This window comes from Anopheles gambiae, chromosome 2, assembly GCF_943734735.2.
Source record: "Anopheles gambiae chromosome 2, idAnoGambNW_F1_1, whole genome shotgun sequence".
NCBI lineage: Eukaryota > Metazoa > Arthropoda > Insecta > Diptera > Culicidae > Anopheles > Anopheles gambiae.
The window spans coordinates 2526773-2548308 of NC_064601.1; the positions used below are offsets into that span (position 1 = coordinate 2526773).

General features: G+C 48.5%; 1 protein-coding gene across 1 annotated transcript in view; it reads right to left on the reverse strand.

Annotated features, from left to right (window-relative positions):
• Nucleotides 1-1971: 1971 nt before the first annotated feature.
• LOC1281886 (pair-rule protein odd-paired) overlaps nt 1972-21536 on the reverse strand; it is a 34286-nt gene continuing 14721 nt past the window's right edge. Inside the window, exons 2-3 of the mRNA XM_321856.6 lie at nt 4858-5027; nt 1972-4347 (exon numbers count right to left, since the gene is read on the reverse strand). Of these exons, the coding sequence (XP_321856.6) occupies nt 3628-4347; nt 4858-5027 (890 nt within the window). The 3' untranslated portion in view covers nt 1972-3627. The remainder of the gene's footprint in view (nt 4348-4857; nt 5028-21536) is intronic.

The following is a 21536-nucleotide window of genomic DNA, read 5'->3' on the forward strand; positions in this document are numbered from 1 at the left end:
CGCTCCTAATAAATTTATCGCAACGTGAATAATACGCCACCATTTAGGGTTGCATTTGGTGCGGCGAGTTGCTGCTAAACTGCACAATCTTTCCCCTTCTGGCACCCAGTCCTCCTGTCCGAGAAGGCTGAGATGATTTAGTTTAGTGTCTTGATTTTGCACAAAACCCGTGGCCTTGACTGGCTTCCCGGACCCTCTCGCCCGCCAGCCACCGATAGTTTCTAGCCAACGGTGCACCCAAAATTAGCAAAACCAACCTTGGCTCGGTTTGGGCTCCTCAAAACCGGCGCGTCTCGAACATAAGATTTGTTGTGTTTTCTTATGATATTTTGTTCGCCTCGCTTGGTCTCTTCGCCCCCTCCACCTTCCCGCCTTCACGATTAATCGTTCCGCGCTGGCTTATGGATGATACAAAACGATTTAAATATTTCATTTCGGGAATTCGTTTCGTTCGACCCATACACCCCGTTTCGGTCCCGCGTGTCTGCGTGCTGCCCCGATCGTGCAGCTTATCCGTTGTCATCTGCAGCTCCCGAGGATCACGATGACGACGGCTACGACGACGACGACGACCACGGTTCTGTGGTCAGCCAGAACACACCGAAAACCACCGAAACATGGGGGTGGAATAACGCGCAATCAAATGACAACAAGCGATACGAGAAGGAGAATTCAGCGAAAGAGAGAGAGAGGGAGAGGGAAAAATTGTAAACGATCACAAACAAACATCATAAAACGAACACTCTATAATTATAAATATTTTATCTGTCATAATTCGTTTCGGGACCCAAGCGTCCTCGCCGTCGTCGCCCGTCGCATAGCATTCCCTGCGTCGTTCGTACCGGCAAGCGCGGGACAACGGGGCAGAACTCGGGGCGCGAAGTGCGCCCGCGACTTGTCGAGATTCTCGCGTGAATTTTGGACTCTCGAGGACTTCACGATTCCACCGTGTCCCGCGATCGCTCGACACCCGGTCCCGCACCGATAGCTGGGGATTTGTTTTGTTCGAGTAGATCGTGTTTTTTCTTTCTTTCGGTGCTCATTTTCTTGCCCGTCCCGTCGGTGCTAACTGGTCGAATGATTCAAAAAATTAAAACAGGGTGGAAATCATCCGCCACTACCACCGCGCGGGCTTCACAAAAACTCCCGGAAAGGTAATAAGATGGGGAGATGTCTTACGTCTTGTGAGAAGTGTTGCAACGTTTAGAAGGAATACTGCATGCGTTCTATCCCTGGATGTGGGATCGTAGAGGAAGGGGTCGAGGAGGGGAAAATGAGCACCACAAAAAGGCGACTAATTTATTGATAAAAATAATATAAAATCATCAAGAGACAGGAAAGCTTTTTTCTTCGGTTAATCACACACTCACAGAACAGTGTGCTTACCTGACTCTTCTGTTGTTCTTCGCCCCCTTCGCGCGTTCTGACCGAGGCCCAGAAAAACCAGAACGAAACCTGGCGCTGGGATGGGAACCTGGGCGAGCGGGCAAGTAAACGATCAACCCTGAACGCGAACGATCGTGGCCGAGAAGCGGGAAAGAAAAATGGAATTAATATTTATGAATATGAGCATATAATTAATTAAATATTCATAAAACAAGACCATAACTCCACTTTTTTCGTGTCCGGAACGGGCTCAAATTGGAACAAGAATCCTTCGACACACTCGCGACGCGTACAGACAACCGGGGTGTGGATTTGGAAGTGGCCCATATGCTTAGAAACTGTCCGAAATCCATATCGGTTGTAGGAGTCGCTCGCCCCAGTAAGACGCGGTCCATTTTCGGTCATTATGGCAACCATTTGCTGTGCTGTTGGGATGGTGCAGGGGTCAACAGTAAACCTCTCTGCCTCACCAGGCTCGTTATCGTCGACATCGGCGTCGGGTGGAAAAGATTGATTGCCCGCAACACACACACCACATTTCGGATGAACACCATTTCCCCGCTTCACACCAACATACACCGACTGTTTTGTTGAACTATAATTTTCACATATTTTATTTTCGATAAATTTTTCTGCCCATTTTCGCACGTCTCGCAGTCGTCCTCCATTTCGCCATTTTTGTAATTATAATAGTTTTGCTTTAATTCTCTGAATATACTCTAATCTCCTCCCTCGGCTGCGTCGTATTTGTGTGTTTGGACTTTTCTTTTGCCTTAAATTATACAAACGCTCTCCACCATCATGTTGCTTTCGTAGGCTGAAGAGCGTTGGTTGAACGTGTTGCGATCGTCTTTCACCGACTACAACGTGCACAACACTCCTTCGCTTCGGTCAACATGTCAACGGAACACGCCACCCGTTCATCACAACAGTATCGTTCGTCTTCGGTGCCTTTTTTGGTCCTTACTGTAAACATTGTCACCTTCCCTTATTAGTCTCTAGAGTCTGCGTTTACCTTTACTATATGCTTGCTTTGTAGTACAATTTCACTAAGCATCTTTTAAATACCCTTAAGCACTACCCTGCCTTAAACAACTGTACACATACATACATATCGCGGTAAGTACAACAAACACACACGCGCCACTTTGCGACCAAATGGACACACTGCCATTCCCTCCCACTGAACTATACCTATCTTTGCATCTTTGTTTAAAACATCGATAAACCCTTCGTGCCGTGTCGTTGCCGCGAGTGTGTGTGTGTGAGAGTGTCTGGCTGTGTGTTTGAACGAAAATTCGCGTAGTAGTTGGCTTAAAGTCACTTCCCTATTCTGCATCCCCACCGTCAGCCATCTTGTAGGCAGCAGTGTGGTCTGGTTTGTGTCTGGATCTACCAAAACAATACCACCCGCCAAGCTTTCTCGCGCTAATCACACTACACCATTTTCTCTCTCTCTCTCTCTCTCACACACACACACACACATAGTCCCTTATGTACAGGTTCTAACCGAACATTAATATATCACACACCTATAACGTGTATCGCCTTTTTGCACTGCGCGCAGCTAATAAAAGCAGTGGCCCTCTGTTTTTGTGAAACAAACACTGATTGAGAAAACACCATTACCCATGCTTTCCTTATGCAGCACCTCTCTCTCTCTCGCCTACGAAACATTGTTGCATTTCTTACTTTGGAGTGTGTAACATGTCCACATAAGCTACAGCGAAGTGGTGTTTTGCTATTCGCTCGTCTAGCAAAAGCATTCAGGAAGAGGAAGATAAACAAACAAAACCGGGAGCAAACCGATCGGCGAACCAAAGCTGACACTCGATCATCCGCAGTGGTGGCGGCAACCATTGTTTGAGGAGGAATTATTTGATAACAGGCACAAAATGGTATCAATTTGCATCGGTTTGGGTTGGTACGCACGCACTTGATCTGCCGCCAGCTGGTTTCGCTACTTGGGAAAGGTAGATATATTCATGCATTTGTCGCGACTCCTCTTGATGCACTTCTTATGTTGTTATCTTCGTTTTTGGTATATTGTTTACTTGGTGGAGTGTCCACCGATGCCAGCGAAACGATCGCACTGCCACGAGGAGCTGATGAGACGTGAGACATTTTGCGCTACTGCTAACTCTCCGATTGGCACTCCCAGCCCCTGGCGGGTCCTAAAAAGGCGGGATCGCACCCGGATGCTTAGTAATTAAAGCACAGCTCCTCCAGCAGCAGCTAGTCTCAATAGGCCGTCGTCGGTCCGTGATGGACCAGATGGTGGTGGTGATGGTGGCTGAAGTGGTTCAGATGATTCATCGTGTCCGGTCCAGCGGGGGGCGTCGGCGAGTACCACTCGTTCGGGTGGTGCTGCGGGTGGTGGTACAGCAGGTGGTGGTTGTGATGATGCCCGACCAGCATCGAGGACGGTGTAGTTGCCTGCGGTGACACGGAGGACGCCGGCGTCAGCGGTAGCTGGGGCGGTGGCGGGGCCAGGCTGGTCGCGTGGTTCTGCAACGAGGCCAGATGGTGCTGGTGCGAAAGGTGCGACGAGGACGAGTGCAGACTGTGGTGCTGGTTTTGGCTAAGATGCGACGACGATGTCGAGGATGACGTTCCACTGTTGCCGCTACCACCACCACCACCACCTCCACTTCCACTGTGCGGCGGTGAGAGAAGGCTGGACGACTTGGAGGTGCTACTATTGCCGGCATTGCTGCCAGTTCCGCTGGTGTTGTTGTTGTTGTTACTGCTACTGTTGTTGTTGTTGTTGTTGCTGTGCAGCGAATCGGCGGTCGCGCTCAGCTTGCTCGAGCCGTGCGTACTGTGACCGTGCGTATCGTGCAGCCGGCCGATCGATGGTGGCGTTTGCGTTCCACCCGAGATGACGCTCTCCGAGCTGGACTCCTCGCCGTCACTGTCGTAGTTGTGTGATGGGGACTTCTCTCCCAAGCTTCCGTGGACCTGTGAATAAGCAAGTAGATAGAGAGAGCAAGGAAAGAAACGGTTAGTAACCATGTCCTGGCAATCAGAAACCGAATGCGGGAACGTAACCTCCGAAATAAACGTGAGAATTGAATCATCTCCAAAAGAGGACTGGAGGAAACATGGGGAAATAGGGATAAGGGGGTTGTCGGAAAGGTTGGGAAACGAATGACCTGGCCGATCGCGATGCGTGCGCGAGTTAAAAAATCATCATCTCTATCGGACCGGTTGGATCTCGGACAATTTATTTTTCACTCGCTGAACGTTGCGCTTTCCTTCCTGGCCCAGAGGTTTCGCTGTTTCGCCGTTTTACATACCAAAAACCGTTTGCTTGTCAGAGCCCAAGGAGGGAGTCGCAAGTGGGGAAGGTGAAGGGATAAGGGAATGAACGTTACTCCAACTCCAACGCGTCTTTTGCGTTGCGTTGTACACACGTACGCAGACGGCGCGCAGACGGGTGAAACCGAGCGAACGACGGCTGACACTTACCTTCATGTGTTTCCTCAGCGATGATGGATGAGTGTACGATTTATCACAACCATTAACACGACAGTTATACGGCTTATCAGATGTATGGACGTGTGAATGTTTCTTTCGATCGGATGAATTAGCGAATCGCCTATCGCATCCCTCGTGCTCGCACTTGAACGGCTTTTCACCTGTAAATCACACACGGAGAAGAGGGAGAAGAAACAGCGTTAGTAAAGAAATCATACACTGGAAATTGAGCTGAAAAATTACTTCCCAAACCCCTCCCCAATGCTTACACCCCCATGTTGGGTGGAATCTTCGTCTGCGCTTGACAGTTGCATTCGAGTCGTTCGTCATCGTCGTCTTCGTCGTCGACTTCAGTGTCGTGATCATCGTCCATCAACATGACGCCAACATGAACAATGGGAGTAGTTTGAGTTGCTTTGGAGATGCATGTGCTAGTGGTATTACCCACCTGTCCCACCCAAAGATTGGAGTTGGAGGAGTTTGTCATCAAGTTGTGTAGAGTGCCTGTTCATCTTGTCCCGAAATATGCCTCCCATTTCCGCACACTCATATTCATCAAGTGCTATCAGATCGAACACTTTTCATTGCAACGATCGAAACCGAGCCTGAGCAAAACAAAACCCTACTCCCTACCATCACCGCCGGAGGTCCACCGAACGCTCGAGAGCATTTCTTTCTTCCCTCCACTCGCAGGAAATATTCAAATCGTCGTTTCAAACCATCGCAATGGCAATCGCAAAAACGCAACATCCATAAATCATAAATTTGCCAAACAAAAAATAAAAACGGAACGAGGAACGACAACGATACCCAGCGGAGAGTGCGAACAAATCTCCCGGGTCCCGGTGAGAGTGCTCGGAATCTCGACTCACCTCACAGCACGTTGGGCGACGAAGGCCCGAGCCAAAGCGAATCGGTCGAGCATACTTTGAATGCCTTTCGAGGAAGGTGCACCACACTCGGTGGGTCAGACTGGAGACCAGCAAACAAGACCGGCCCAAGACACATACACTCAAACACCACGTACTCACTGGACGACGGACCGGTCGTGAGAGGACCTTCGGAATCTACGCTGGACGAAAGGACGACGATGAGGCTAGAATTTATGGCTGGGCGACGAGTCTGAGCTCGGGGTCTGCTGCCTCGGTATGATATTTATGACGAGTCCCAGAATTTTGCTTGCATGATCATGTTTTTTTCTTCCTATGCGTGCGTGTGTGTGTGTATATTTGTTGTTGTATTTATCTTGCTTTTTTTGCAATACTGTCTCTCTCATTGTGGAATGTGACCTTCCTTCAGTCTGTTCCCAACAGGCCTCCTTCACGCAGGGCTTGCGTATTTCGATTTTAATGGATTTATGAGTCTTTGGAAGGCAAAATTAGTCAGTCAGAACTCTCTTTCACTGTTTCCCTCTTCCTCCTGCTTGCCTTGTGCGCATATTGCCCATGCTGAAAGATGAAGGTCATCTCCGCCAGGTACATGTTCGAAGCTTGCGTTGCAACAAATGCAACCATTGCTAGCTCTCGAAACGCACGGATGAGTATGGAGATTTTTCCAAGAAACAAGGAAGGAAAGGATACCGGATTTGCTTACGATAGGTAGGTTCAAGTGAAGCTAATGTGCCTGCGTGTCCTGCATGCTGCTGCTGACTCACACGATGCTTGAGAACGACGGACCACAGAGAGTTCAGAATTTTATTAGCTTCAGCAAGCTGAAAACGTAACCTGTCCCACCAGCCCCGCATTTCCCAGTGCATCTGGACTATTTCTCAAACTCATAATAACCTTCATGATAGTAATAAAATTTTCTCCTTAATTTATCGTCTACGCGCAATGCTGCAACTGCCCAATCAAATGGATTACTTTTATTCGTGTTTGTCCAACTTCCCACAAACGGAGCTGCGTTCGGCCTTTGAGGAGGAACACAAGGATGCTGGTTTGCTTGGGAAGTTAAAGAAAAAGAAAGGATAACGATTGCCTTTTGAAAAGAATCGATCGAACAGTTTACCCCACGGTCTGTGCTGATCGATCGAGGATGGCAGGTTCCTCGCATTCTGTCCCGTTCCTCTCGCGCAAGCCACACACACGCACACACACGGACACGAGCACAAAAGAAACTGTTACCAAAATATAAAAATACTTAACCTTTTTTCTTCCCAAATAAAACTGTCAGCCGGGATTTCACAAAAGACCCAGCACAAAACCCGCGATCGATCGGTTACGGAGTAGTCCGGCCCGGAGACCTCGGGCGCAACCTCGGGAACGTAATAAATGATCGCTTTAGTATGTTTGTCCAACGTTTGCCGAGGGGCTGTGTCGAGGGCAACGAATCTTTTCAATGCTTGCTTCCCCGGTTCGGTTCCCAGCATAAATTATTGGAATACAGCCCGGCGGATGACACTGATGCAGAGGAAAATTAAACAACTAGCAGCAAGAGCAAGACTGTTTTCGGCATCGTTCTAGGATCGTTCGATGATCTTTATCCTCTTTTGATAGCCGCTGTTGTGTCTCTCTTTCGAGCACACAGCGCTCCGCATCTTCTGGACAGCAAACGACGATTAACGACGGTAGAGGAGACGACGATTAAGGTAATAAATAATTTTCGAATGATTTGACAAGTACGCTATTCTTTGACTCCTTTCGCTTTTCAAACGTTCGACTCCTTTCCGTTGTACGTTCGTTTTTCCCAACCAAGAATTGACGGACCAGCTAACCAGCCAGCCTGCCAGGTTCAGGATGCGCACCTTCGTTGATCCTTTTAATAGTTTCCCAATATCAAAACGAAAGGGAGAAACATCACCAACCACCCGCATTCGAACCCGCGCAACATATATACTTGACTTTCCCGCACAACATCGTTACAGTCAATAGACCATGCTTCCAAAATAATCACTTTATATTCTCACATCGTCTTCGAATCGTTTCTACCGACTGAATCCTAAGCAGAAATCTTCCCTCCACGTTCGATGGCAGCCGTTCGCTTTTCATGCGGCTAAGCGTTATGATTATATATCATCCGCAAAACGGTTTTTATTAAAGTCAAACCTCTTTCGATTTTTCGTCGTTCTTCCCGATTTCTCTCCCTCTGCGTGGCTCGCGTGGACGGGAAGATGACAACGTTTGCTAGCGACACTTGCCATCGTGCAAGGTCGGAAAGGACTGCGAATCAGGCTCGTAGGGTGATGCGTGTGTGCGGTGGTGGTTGGGATGAACCGAAAACCGTTTATTATGTATTCAGATTCAGATTTTCCACCCAGATTCCACCCACCACCAGCACCACAAACAGAAATAAATGTGTTATCCTGGATTTGTTGGCCCATTACCTTCCCCTTCGTACGGCTGCAGCCGACATTGGCGAGGCATTTTAACGCTCTTTTTCCCCTTTCTTGACGCTGGCAAACTCTTGCCTCCGCACAGTAAAGCCTTCGTCCAGCAAAAGAGGGAGCGTTTTTTTTTTTGCTGCCACTGCCAACTTTTTGGGACGAAGTTTTTATTTGTTTTCTTCAATATTCGTGCACGTGTTTGGTTAGAATATAATCACACGCTTTGCCGTAGAGTCAACGCGTACGCGGAGTGTATTTTCCGGACTTGTTTTGTTGCCGACACATGCACGCGATAAACGTATGATTAGTGCAAATGCTCTCGCTTTCTTTATGTTTGGTCTCCTTTCCAGCAAACCAACGATGAGCTGGGATTACAGCGCAAGACAGATTGATCTTGCTTATTGAAATAAATCGTTCAAATTGTGCAGCAGAAACGACTAGCGGTTGCAGTACGAATGATCGATAGATTTAAATAAGTTAAATTAAATCATCCCTCAAACGGATGGATTTGCTTTCGTTTGAATTTGGGTTTCGAGCATGACACACGAGAAAGAAACCCGTATCCCGATCTAGATGTTTTCCATAATGCGTACGCGTAAGGCGATATTCGACACGAGAATCGAGAGGCGTCCAATTACAATGAATACCTTTGCCCTTGGTCCATCCCATTTATCCAGCGCCCAAGCTTACTCATTTGAATATTTGACGCCAGGCATTACCGAATAAAACCGAAACCGAAATCGAAGAAAAATTACCCAGAACCTTCAGCCCACGACGACCAGAGCGCGTATAATCCCTTTTTGGGGAGACCAAATCTCTGGTCCGATCGCCGAGAGCACGTGAAAAGAGCACACAGAAGGAACACGAACGAACCAGCGCCAGAAAGCAAAGCGGAAAAGACGTACAAATTAACCGTTTCCGAAATTATTGTCTCTTAATATTCGAACGAACGCGTAATCTTCATCTTAATTTGACGAGATTCATCTTGGCTGTGGCTTGCTGGAATGCTGCTTGCAGCAGTGGCGCTCGGTCGTTTTCCCCGGCGAGAACATCCAATTGGGCGCGTGTGCTTCGGGGGGAAAAGGCGTCCCGGTACTAAACAGGAAGACAAAGTGTGGCGTCAACGGAACCGGGCGCACCCTTATCGTGTCGCCGAGATCGAGGGAATTCCTTCTCCCTGTCTTTCTCTTTCTCTTTCTCTGGTTCTGTAAACATTCTCCCCAAAGCTCCAAATGGAATCGATCCACGAAGGTAAGGTGTTGGGAGGTGATTCGGGCCAGAGCGCCAGCTCGGGCCAGACCGATCGATAAGGTCCCACCGTGCACAGAGAGGCCTCACGAGACCACGAGATCGATCGTGATGAGTGGCCCCAGATAAGGGTTTAATTAATGAGTGTGCGTTAATTATTACAAATGACCGCAGTGAGAAAGGAGCGAAACCGGATCGATCGGGACCCCACGATAAGGGGCGGGATGCTCCCCAAGAGCGAGAAACAGCCAGTGCACACCTGAAGGAAATGTGATCCCTCCGCCGTCCGCAGTGGGGCAGGTTTTTCGTAGTTCTTTATTTTATTGTGGAATTTTATGTAGCGGAAATCATTTCAATTCCATCCAATGTGACAACGTCGACGTCGTCGTCGACGGGTAGCGCCCGTTGGGAACGCATTCCGCCTAGCCCGTACCCGTGTTTCGTGCGGATGTCAAATAAAGTCCAGCGTGGGGATTTATCAACCATCAAACTAGACTCGAGGAAAGCAAGAGTCCAGTTCCAGTGGGAGCTTGCTGGCGTGTTTTCTACACATTGGCAGCTTCTGATTCACGTTCGCTCAAACAACATTCCAGCCCCAGTCCGAGAACCACCTTGACGGAGCAGGGTTTTGATCGACAGTGATTTATGGACAGGGCTAAAGGGTCGCTTCGGGTACGGTAGCTTTAAGCCAAACCACACATTTCGGTAGATTAATCTGTTTTAAATATTTGCTTTAAATAATGCCACCAGCGAGCACAGAGAAACAGAGCTTGGTTGGTCTATTTTGGACTGCCGAAACTAAACCCACACTGACCTAAGAAGGCTTTAAAATGCAATACATTCCACCTCGCACAAACACTGAAAACCTTAACTGGGGAGACTTCGTTTTTGGTTATATTTAACATAAACATAACCACATAACCGACAAGCGACGAGACGCTGACGATGTGCCAGCGCGATTTGATTGTTGCTGTTTGCCAAAAAAGCCATTTCCAGCATTTTCAGAGCGTCATAAAATCGTCATAAATTTTGCAGAAAGTCGGCGCCAGCCGGCAGTCAACACAATCACCCCCTACCACTCCTCCGCTGGGCAGGATGGATGGTAGTAAAATATGATTTTAAATCATTCATCTCATTACACGCTGCACCGTGTGGCTCGTAGCGTTCCTTGCCGACCAACTGCTATTTCACGGGCAGACCCCATCTGTGCTGGCGCGAAATCAGCACAAACAACAAAGAACCTGTGGCCACACGATCCTGCGGGCATATTTTAATTGCAACCAAACGCCAGCATTGGCTAACGACAACGTCCTGTCGACACTCACCGACCGTTGCGATTTGCTGTGGGTCGTGGTTTGCAGGTACGAACCAAAAACCCTGCAACGACGACCGAGACAGAGGCCTTTGGAGAGCTTGGAAAATGATTATGGCTGTGATTACAGTGGCTTTTATATTGAAATTAAATTATTCACCTGCTTTACCGGCCCTGGCAGAGGGTGTCTTAATGAAAACTTTGTCACAATAGGCATTATTAATTTAATGCAAATGAATTACGAGCCCACGACCCGTGCACGACCCGGTGCCACCATGTAATCCAGGAAATGAATTAGACTATCATCTTTAATGGTGGAAGTTGAGGTACGTTGTACTTGCGCTCGTTCCGACACGACAAACAGACACTTGGAGCACAAGAAAATGGCGAAAACTTGGCCCACGACCACGGTCTTCATTCAAAGTTCAAAATTTCCCGTTCTTGGGCCCGCCTGGACAAAGTACTGCTACTGGAAAGGAAAGTACACCTACACTCCCGAGCACACTGCTCACTCGAAAAACCGCACGGTTGACTTCACTCCATTAAACGCATAAGCGCATACACTCTTTACAAGCACGAGAGCATATGATACGGTCCCTCCTTAATACACACGCCATGATCCACCCGAAATCGTTTCGGTCGCGTGTATGATACACCCCCGTTTTCGCTCAACACACACACACACACAGACGGCCACCCCGCCCAACATGAATCGTAGGTGTCACCAGCAGATAACGAACGCGTTCGGCTTTCCTTCTGATGGGGGAGGTTTTTCTTCTCACTTTTCGCTGTGTCGCCAAACAACAACAACAACGACCCCCTTCTCTGTGTGTATGTGTGTGCCGCGGCCAAACACAAATGTATTTATCTCCGTGTTTGGTGTCACGCAAACATTGCCATTTTTGGGGGAGAATGCTCACCGAACGTTATGGCGCTGCCTAATGAGATATCTGAGGGCGGGGTGGAAACAGAATGGAACGATGGCACGGTAGGAGGGTGTGGTTGCTTCAGTTGAGTTGTTGCTGATGATGTGACTATCCCGGGGCTTGGCCTCGTCACCATTCCGAGGGAGCATAATGCCTCAACCTCAACTCACTCACCCTTTCATTGCGCAAACGTGAGCAAGATGAGCGATGAGTGAGCGCTCACAGAAGCCGCTCGGTTCACCGTGAATGAAGACCACAGAGCGTAACCCGACGCTTTTGGGGAGCACAGTGTGGCACCCGTTTGCAGGGACAGCCCGAGGACCTTTGTCCTTTGTCCTTGGAACAATTGGATTCCCATTCAGCTTTCCATCGGTAGCTGTCGTTCTTAAGCTTTACCGTCACACCACACCACCGTGTGCGTTGCGTGCGCTGGTATATAAATTGTGTATTTAGCTCTTTTATGTCCACCTTTCGCAGCGTTTTAGGGAACGACGTAGTGGCGTGAATTGTTTACATTTCAGCTCCTCAATTGGGGGATGTCTTCTTTATGGATGAAGCAGATGGTGCGTGACCAAGGACCGTAACGACACTTACTACTCCGCTTCACTGTCCCCAATCGAATAGAGATATCCCGCTTCTCAACGTTTGAATGAATAGTAAATTAAAAATCAATACCCTTTTAAGCGTTGGTCATCGTGCAATAAACGCGCCTGTGTTGGTGTTTGCTACAGCCTATCGATCGTAAAACGATGCTTGCAATTTTAGTACTCAATTGTTGAAATCCATCTCCAACGCAATCACCACAAACACCGTTTCGTCTTCCACAGCTCAGCCGTACAACACGCAGATCCGAGCGAGCCGACCAGTGAGGCAGTAAATACTCACACGATGAATCATGTTGTGTTAATTGACATGTTGATAGATCGTTTAAGTTGCCTAACATGAGAAGCGAAGAGTAATAAAAAATAACACATAACGCTTCGGAATTCGGCCTTCGGGCGCAAACTTCCATCAGGCAGGACACGACGAAACAGTAAATGCACCTCCAGCTGCACACCACGCCCTTCACCATGCCAGCAGCGTTCCTGTAGGATATCGCGTGTGCTGACAGGCAAAGAGGATACCAAACCCCAGTCCGCTTTCGTGCACAAATAAAAAACAAGAATGCAAATGGTCGGGTTTCCAGCAACAGTTGGATGAAATTGATTTCAAGCTCGTTTTTCTGCTGAAAATGTAGTTTGGTTGGATTTTTGAAGTCCATTTTTTATCTATTCTTTTCCTTTGTGCTGCACCATTGAGGTCGAATCGGAAAGCGACCCCGAACCATTAGCAAACAGGTAGGTCAAATATTAATTAACAAATTATGTCTATTTTTACGCCGGCAGCCAGGTGAGGTCCCAGCTCGTCTACTGCTAGTTCCGAGATTCCCTGAACATTCCCGCCGATCGTTCATCTTCGATTATTCACGTACAAAGTACAAAGCATGGACGGACAGAGCGCTGAGCTCCGCTTGCCAACCACCTTCGCAACACCCCCGTGAGATTCTACAGCGCGAAAAATCCGACCTCACCCGCTCCGGTATTATGATTAATGGTTTTCCGATGCCCAGCGAAGGTGTATAGCGGGGCAAAGCGGAGACATGGAGCGTAAACAGGCACGAATGGTATTGATGGAGATTTTTCAAATTCTCCTTAAACAATGGACTACGAGCCTGTCCGGAGAGAGGGAGAGCGAGCGAACCAAGAAGAGATCCCACCGAAAAGACAACAGCCTCCGGAGATACGAAGTTCCTGGTTTGCGCGTTCTTGTGGTCTCTCGAGCCTCGAGACTCCGTCCCCGTCGTGGTCAGGTGTGCGAATGTGGCCCGCGAGGATGAGAGATCCCGAAGGGAGGTAGTTCGGAACATACAATTCAGCAACCAGTACAACAACAGAAACGATCACTACAAACAACATAAACAAAAACATAACAGAGCACATGTATCTGGAAACCAGATATGGTGCCCGGTGTGGATCTTTTGCGGGAATGTGTTCATTCTCCGGCAAGCGTTTTTGTTTTCTTCCCTTCTTTCCGTTGTATTGTGCTGGAGCCCATGTGTGCGATGTTTTGCGTTATGAGACCGATGCGAGAGTTTGGCTGGAAATCGTGTCTGATTGGAATGTTTTCCTTCCCTTTTTTTTTGTTTCGTTTGGCGAGCATTACACACAATCTGGTACCTGGCCATCAAGCGTCCGTACGAGCAGATCCCCACACGCCACTCCGTCGCTTGGTACTAGCTCCCCCGGATCTATGGATGGAGTTTCACTGAGCTACTGACCCGCGAAAGGAATTTGAATATCACCACAGCTGGACGGTTTCGTTCAGGGAGCCGTGCTCCGAGTGCTCACCCCAAGCTATAGGGTCAGCAGTATTGGGATTAGGACCCCCGAAAAAAAAACCACAAGAACTCAACCGAAAGGGGAAGGCTTGAAACTAATTAAGAAATTATCTCACTTTTATCATCTACGTCACGGCTGTCAAACACCGAAAACCGGACGACGATCAAATCGGCCCGCGATCTCTGGTATAACACCGATCGATAGACTGACCTAGCCTGACGGCTGCTGGTAACCGTTTCGTCATACAACCGCGACTGACGCTGACGTACACCGCATCAACATTCCGCGAAAAAAAAGAAATCCCCAGCACTGACCCAGATGTGTTGTTGACCCGGCTCTCCCGAAAGCCCTGTCAAAACGGACTCGTACGAGCGTCCACGAGCTCGTGCTACATCGGTGACGCATGTACTTGGAACAAATCTGACAACCGAATGGAGCTAGTTGACCTCCGAGACGGATCTTACGTAAACCATTTGTCACTTTTTGTTCCACCACCTCACCAGCACCCAGTCGTCCCGTGCGAAGGAGCGTTGGGCATCCGCTTCCCCTCCCTGAATTAGAACGCTTGTACTCTCTCACGTGCATCTTACTGTACATTGTTTACAGCACCCCGCTTTGCGCTGGTTGGTGTGTGGAAGTGATTTCCAGGTTCCAGCGTGTCTGCGCAACCACAACAACACCAACACGCCACGTGCGCGCGTCCAAGCGCATGTCAGAATAATATTCAAACAAACAAATAGCGTGTAAATTAATCACTTGCCTGAAAATGTGTCTTCCCGCTGTTCTCTTCTTTCCTGCGCTTTCCTCCCTACCTCCCATGCTGCGATTAAGTGCAGCGAAAGTGATCACACACATGCTGCGTTGGGGGAGGAGAGGAGGGGAAGGAGCGTACACTTAAGTGCATGTTGTTTATCCATGCTGCAGCGATCGCGATCCCAACACCAATCATACAGCCCGAGCAGTGTACTTGGTGCACCTTCTTCCAACCCACACACACACACACACACAATAAGATGTACACAAGCGAGGAACGCACGATCATGGCCGCTTTTCGATCAATTTCTGTTCTCGTGTTTCTTCCTTCCGTGGCATATGACAGCGAGATGTCAACGTATAGAGCCCATGTTCTGCTCACAGGACAGCAGCAAAAAATGTACATGAAAATTGAATGCTTGCACATTTTCATTGTGAGTTATTTTTTTACGCCGCCGCAGAACATGATGAGTCGCACAAAACTGAAAATGATCACCTGCAATTCAACCGTCGCCGTCGTTGTTTGGATAGAGAGGAGTGTGGTTTTTTCTGTTTCCCTCCTTCCATCCCGAACAGATGGTCCAAGCTTCTGCTGCTGCCGATGCGCATATATGGGATCAAAATTTATCTCTTAATGGTTTTAGCGTTATTTAGCGATCCTCATTTAGATCGCTGCCCACAGATAATACGCAGGGGAGTGCAATACTGCGCCGTCGTGTGTCTGTTTGTGTGCTCCCGGCGGAGGCACACGCGCGCGCGTCCTCGCATTTCGGTCGCATAAACGTCGCGGCGCTGCTTTCCATCTCACACCGATCACGCCGCAGCAGCATCAAGCAGCAGTAATGAGCGAAACGGGCGTGAGCGTGCGCGAGCCTTCGGGCATCGAAAAGGATTATATTTCATGCTATTAGTGCCTTTGTTATTAGAATGGGAAGATGTTTTACAAGATAATCGTCGAAGCGTCTGGAGTAGAAATAGACACACGTGAAGAGCTCGAGGAACAACACACGCAAACACACACATACACACACGGGTATGCAGGGGCGATCAGATTCTGTTTCGAAGCGAGTTCTGGTGGACGACGGATGCCTGAGATGATTAAATTTCTTACCTCACCGCCAGATGCCCGCTTTGACGACGTTTTTGAGATGAATCATCGTACGTCAAGAGCTTTTATCCAGTGATCTTGGGCGATTTTGTACAGTTTCTAGCCGATAACAAGCGTTCATACCCATTTCCAATAGGAATTTTAATTATTCCACACCGTTATATTTTGCGGTTTCAAGCATAAACAAAAAACACCAATACATCATCGTCCAATGGATCGATCTACACAACTTGCAACACAAATAACCGATTCTGTTCCCGCCTTCATACGATGGCACTTCATATGTTGCCACAACTACCACATTCATGACCGACCAGGTCTGACCAGTCAATTGGTATCTTCCTTTTTAGAGAAAATAACAATTTGCGTCGTTTGCAAACGGTTTTTTTGCACGAACCCCAGGCAGGGGAACCACCACTTTCACGGTTCTCATGCAGGTCGTTGTTGCAGATGGCACAGACAGATGCAGCCTGTCTGGCATAAAAGGAGATCACAATTGCGAAGCAAATAATTTATATCCATACTGGACGAAATTTATGCACAGTCCCCCAACATCAGGTCAGGTGTGTGTTAGTGTCTGTGTGAGCGGGCGGAGAACCCCAAACGGAGGATATGTTGTGGGAGAGCGAGTCAGTGTGATTCGTGGAAACCGAACCGAACCGTACCGATATGTGTGCAGCAGTGTTATCGGGTGAAATCAATAAAAATATATAACACTCCCTTAAATCAAATTGCACGACTCTACTCACGACCTTTGTCCTTCCTGCAAGCAGCGGCAGCAACTGCCGAGGGTGTCCCATTCGCAATCCAAATATACCACCGAAGACACCAGACCGGCCGGTAGACCAGACCAGACCAGCCATAACTCTACCCCGTACGCTTCCTGCTGTGCTCTGCACCTCACTCCAATCCATCCACAGGGCAACACATGTGAATGGGGAGTCACTACTCCCGGGTTCGACGACGGGCAGGCCAAAAGGGCCCAAACCTGCCCTGCCCTCGGGAGCAACTGGAGCGAGTGGAAAAGTGAGTATGTGTAAAAAAATTAACAATCTCGATCTATTGTCTTCGCTTCGGAGACGGGAATCTCTCTCAACCCTTAAACAGCGCGTTCGCGAAGAACTTTGTTTCGATTCGTTTTTCTTTCACCCGCACCCTGCCGCAACCCCTGGTTTCCTTCCGCTTAGCAGCTCGTGTTTTCATTGGAAAATCGTGCCATTCCACAGCGCGACCGTGTCTGTGTTGTATTTGAGCAAGCTCTCGTCTCCCGTCTTCCCATCATTGGACCACTGTGACACTGCGCTGCAAAACCCAGCCGACGTAATGGTTTAGGAGAGGCGAATCTTTGCATCTTGCAAACCCGCGAATGCCAGCCATATTTTCGCTACATTCCGATCAGCAACGATCGATTGCGTCCAGCAGTTTAGCAGTACCCCTACACGGCAGACAGGCACTTGTGCTCACAGACACAGCACACGAGCGGGTTAGTTGGCCCTGTCTGTTTGGGGCCTTCTGTCATCTGTTTAGGCATCGGCACACGTTCCTAGCGGGCCAATTCCTCGGTGATCGACATTTTGGCGCTAGCCGCAACTAAGCTGTGCACGGTTACGGTTGCCTAGCTCGACTCAATATTTCCTTCGACTTTACCTGCTTCACACCTTCCCTTCCTCTCGTGACAAAGATGATGATGCTGATAATCATAAGTCGTACAGAAAATGTCTCATGGAGCAAGCGAAGTAAGGCGGGGTTGGAGCTGGCAGCAGCCAAATACCACTCGCTGCCATGTTGCCATATTGTTCCACCATCATTCAGCACGTTTTCGACGACCGTTTTTGGTTTGCTTCTTATCTTCCCGTTCCTGCCCGACCAGAGCTCCGTGACCAGACGACTGTTAGGCTCTTGTTGCTTTTTTGCTATACTCTTAACAACATATTACATTTTTATGGAGGTTTGCCGTCGAGAAATGTGCAGCGGATGCTGCGCACAGCGCACAAAGTAAAATATTTGCATACGATTATTTCGATTACAAAGCAATAAGCATTTTTCGCCCGTTTGCTAGATAATAAATTATGTATTTCATGATTTTTATGAGCGGCATCACGACCAACCCACCGTTTCCCTGTGAGGATGCGGCTTCATCGGCTTGGCTTTAAACCTATCGCGAAATAATTGCAGCAGCATCCATACTCTTCTGCTCACTTCCTGTGGCTCTGTGTGCACAACTACTGAGTCTGGTGTGGACGCTATAACCATCATGCCAGCTCATTGTAGCAAATAAACGATACATCGTATTGCTGCGGATGATCATGCCGGCTGAGCCGAGATGACATCGCCCCGTAACGACCTTCTACGGCTTGCAAACAGTGAAGGTTTTCCATTTTTTATACACCCCATTACCAATCGGTCATTCGTCAATGCACGTCGAACTTGGGAATCGAACATGATTAATAGCATCGCCACGATTGCTGCCAATATAGAGGATCATTTCTACCTCAACTCTGCGCAGTACGGGGGGAGTGTCGCTCGCCAGCATGTAACGACCAGCAACAAAAAAGTCACAACCGTTGATTATCCCCGCGCACATAACACGATTGCATCACAAAATAATTAAGACTTCAAAAACATTCACACACTTCAACGGGCCCCATCCATACGGCCGGGTGTCATTTATAGTGCGCGCCCTATTACCGTGCGTCCTTCAGCCTTCGACCGTGTGTATCGTGCGAAAACCGGACCGGAATGGCGTTCTACTGCTCGCGGAACCAAACAGCTCCGGGTGTCATTATGGCAGAAATGAGCACAACCATATCAATACACGGAATGGTGTCCTTCCAGTTGGCGGCTTTTGGTGCAATCGCCTAATAGAAAAAGCACACTAACGACCAGAACTAGTTTCGCTTGTAACCTTTTTGACTGGCTTCTTGGACGTAATGGCGCCCGGCTGTTGCTAGAACCGGAACCGGAGTCTGCAAAGCGCAAAACGAAGGCAACGCAGACACACATCTTCAAGCGCAAATCTCGACCGAACCGTTGCGAATAAAGCCGTATGACATTTGACCAGCAGCCCATCGCCAGATGACAATTGTCAACGTCCCTCTGCTCCGGCAGCCTCATTTGTCTGCGCAAATATGACGCCAATACACAAACAGCTCGACCCAGCTACCGTGTGCTTTATTGTACCGAGCTCTTTTTGTGCACGAACTATATTTATATGTGTGTGTGTGTGTTTGAGCGTCGTGATAAGTCTGCTCTTGAGTGATCTTTTTTTCGTCTCGCTCCTCAACCAACCTCAGCTCAGGACAGTTGTTTATTTATTTCTGTTTATGTGCCAGGGTATTGACGCGACACAACTACCGGGCGGCTCGTGATTAGGATGATGAATGAACTGACGAAAACAATGGCGGTTTAATTCGCCCCGTCTCACTCGACTCGGTGGTTAGCGTCCTCTTCTGTCGCAGTCAGCCAGCGTGTTGTTCGCCATGGTATTAAGCGCACCGAGGGCAACCAAGGGGCCAGACCATTCAATGAGGCAGTCTACCTCTCCGAATCCGCTTTCCTCCCGAAGGGTGGAGGGTGAAAAATGTCCCTCATTTCCTGCTTTTGTACGCAGCCCGAAAGCAGCATCATCGCTGCACACTTAATCGCACCCGTGCTAAACGGAAGGAAGACAACCCCACGGACCGCATCCGTAGCAGTGGTATCGCCCCGGTACAGAGCCCGGGGGTAGGATGAGCCGATGACACAACGGGCAGGAAGATTTGAAGGTCCTCCAGGCAATGAAAAAAAAGGTCATGAAATCGAGGAAGAGAGTATTTAACATTCAGTGGTTATTAGCAGAATATTTTCGTACACTTCACCCAACAACAAAGGGAAGGGGGGAAAGGGAGAGGATGCGATCACAAACAGAAATAGTAATTTTGTTCGCTTCCTTGAAGCTAATGCTTGTGTTGAAGCTGTCTGCAACTGTACGCAACACACTGCTAAATGCAGGTAGAAACAAAGATGTTTTCACCCAAAAACCAAAAGACCCTCTCATCCCTCTTCTTTTGCTGCCATTCAGCAGGATGTTAAAAGCGTCTTTCGTTGCCTCAATAGAAAAACCATTCGATTTTTGAGTTTTGCAGTAACCGAGCTATCACCTCACAAACCAGTGCCCAAAGATCATGGCCTAAAGGATCGCTGTCTGTTTGTTTGCAGAGCGATCATCCTTCAAGAGGGTGAGGTTACACGCACCGGTGGTGGTTTTCACGTCATCGCCTGCGACGATCCTTGGCAGGCGTACCTATCGGTCACACACACACACGCATACACAATAGCACGAAAAGAACAGTACGGACACAATGGAAACAAATCTCACCACCGTTGAAAAGTGCGTCTCTTTTAAGGACGAAGGTTTCTTCAACGAGCGAGCTTCGAAAAAGCATCGATTCCACGCCAAACGGTGGCCTCCGCACACCTCGGTGGTGGCACTGTACTGCGCGAATGTCAGTTTCGATTTCGTCGGCACACTTTGCTGAGCGAGGTTTCGTTCTCGGTAGTGGGATCATGATGATTGCACGGCGTTACCGTTTTGCCCAACCGTTGGGCGGTTCGAATGACGAGTTTCCCAGGGTGTCGAATTACGCCTCAATTCTCGTTGCGTGATTGAAGGTGGTCGGATCGCTCTTATTCCGTTTTTTTAAAAGTTGGCACCCCCTTCCTTCTCCGCCCTCCTGTGGCAAACCTTGCCCGTTTATCGCATTTCTCGTTTCGCGTTGGTAAGATGTTTCCACCGCACGACGCAAAGGCAAAGTAGCTTCATGCCGGAGGAAAATCGAATCAAACCAAACCCACACACAAACTCCACTGTGAGAACTTTCCTAACACAGGACGGGTAAAACTTTCAAGGTTTTGTGCGCTCTCCGCAACAGACGCTACACCAGTACACAGAGTGTGTTTTACCTTTTCTCACTCGCTCATAAATTAAACTTTTTGACAATATTAAATTCGCTGCAAACCGGCCAATGCTACACGAGAGATATGCGATACGCGTGCTGCTGCTGTCTTCCAAAGGTGGAATGGAAGGACCCTGCTAACTCACTGCCAAGAAGCTTACGAAGGCCCGGGGGAACGTGCTGGAACGTGTCGAAATTGAAACAATAGAAGCGTTGGAAAATTTGTTCGCACGAAATGACCATCGATGGTGTATACCGCCGGGGAGACGGGCGAGCCCACAGACAGAAGAGAATAACAAGATAACTCAACTGTCAAAACGATCAGCAAATCGTGAGATCCAAGCCTCACCAGAAGGAACCGACTGGGCTGTACGGAGGGTGGAATTCAAAGACCCGGTACAGTCCCAAAAGGCGCAACATTCAACCGAAACCCTTCCAACGGCTGTGGGGCTGGGATGGTGATCGCATTGATTGCCTTTCTCTGGAGAGCGACGGTGGTGGAGTTGGTGGCATAAGAAATTGCGTTATTTTCGTTGCTTCTTTCCGTTCCCATCGTCCAAAATGTGTTATACTGTCAGAATATTTGACTCTTGCTTACTCCTTGTTAGACCGTTCCGTTTCCCTCAGTGGCAGGTCCAAGATTTTAGAAAACAGATTGCCTCAATTTCGATTAGTGTTTAGCTTCTCGG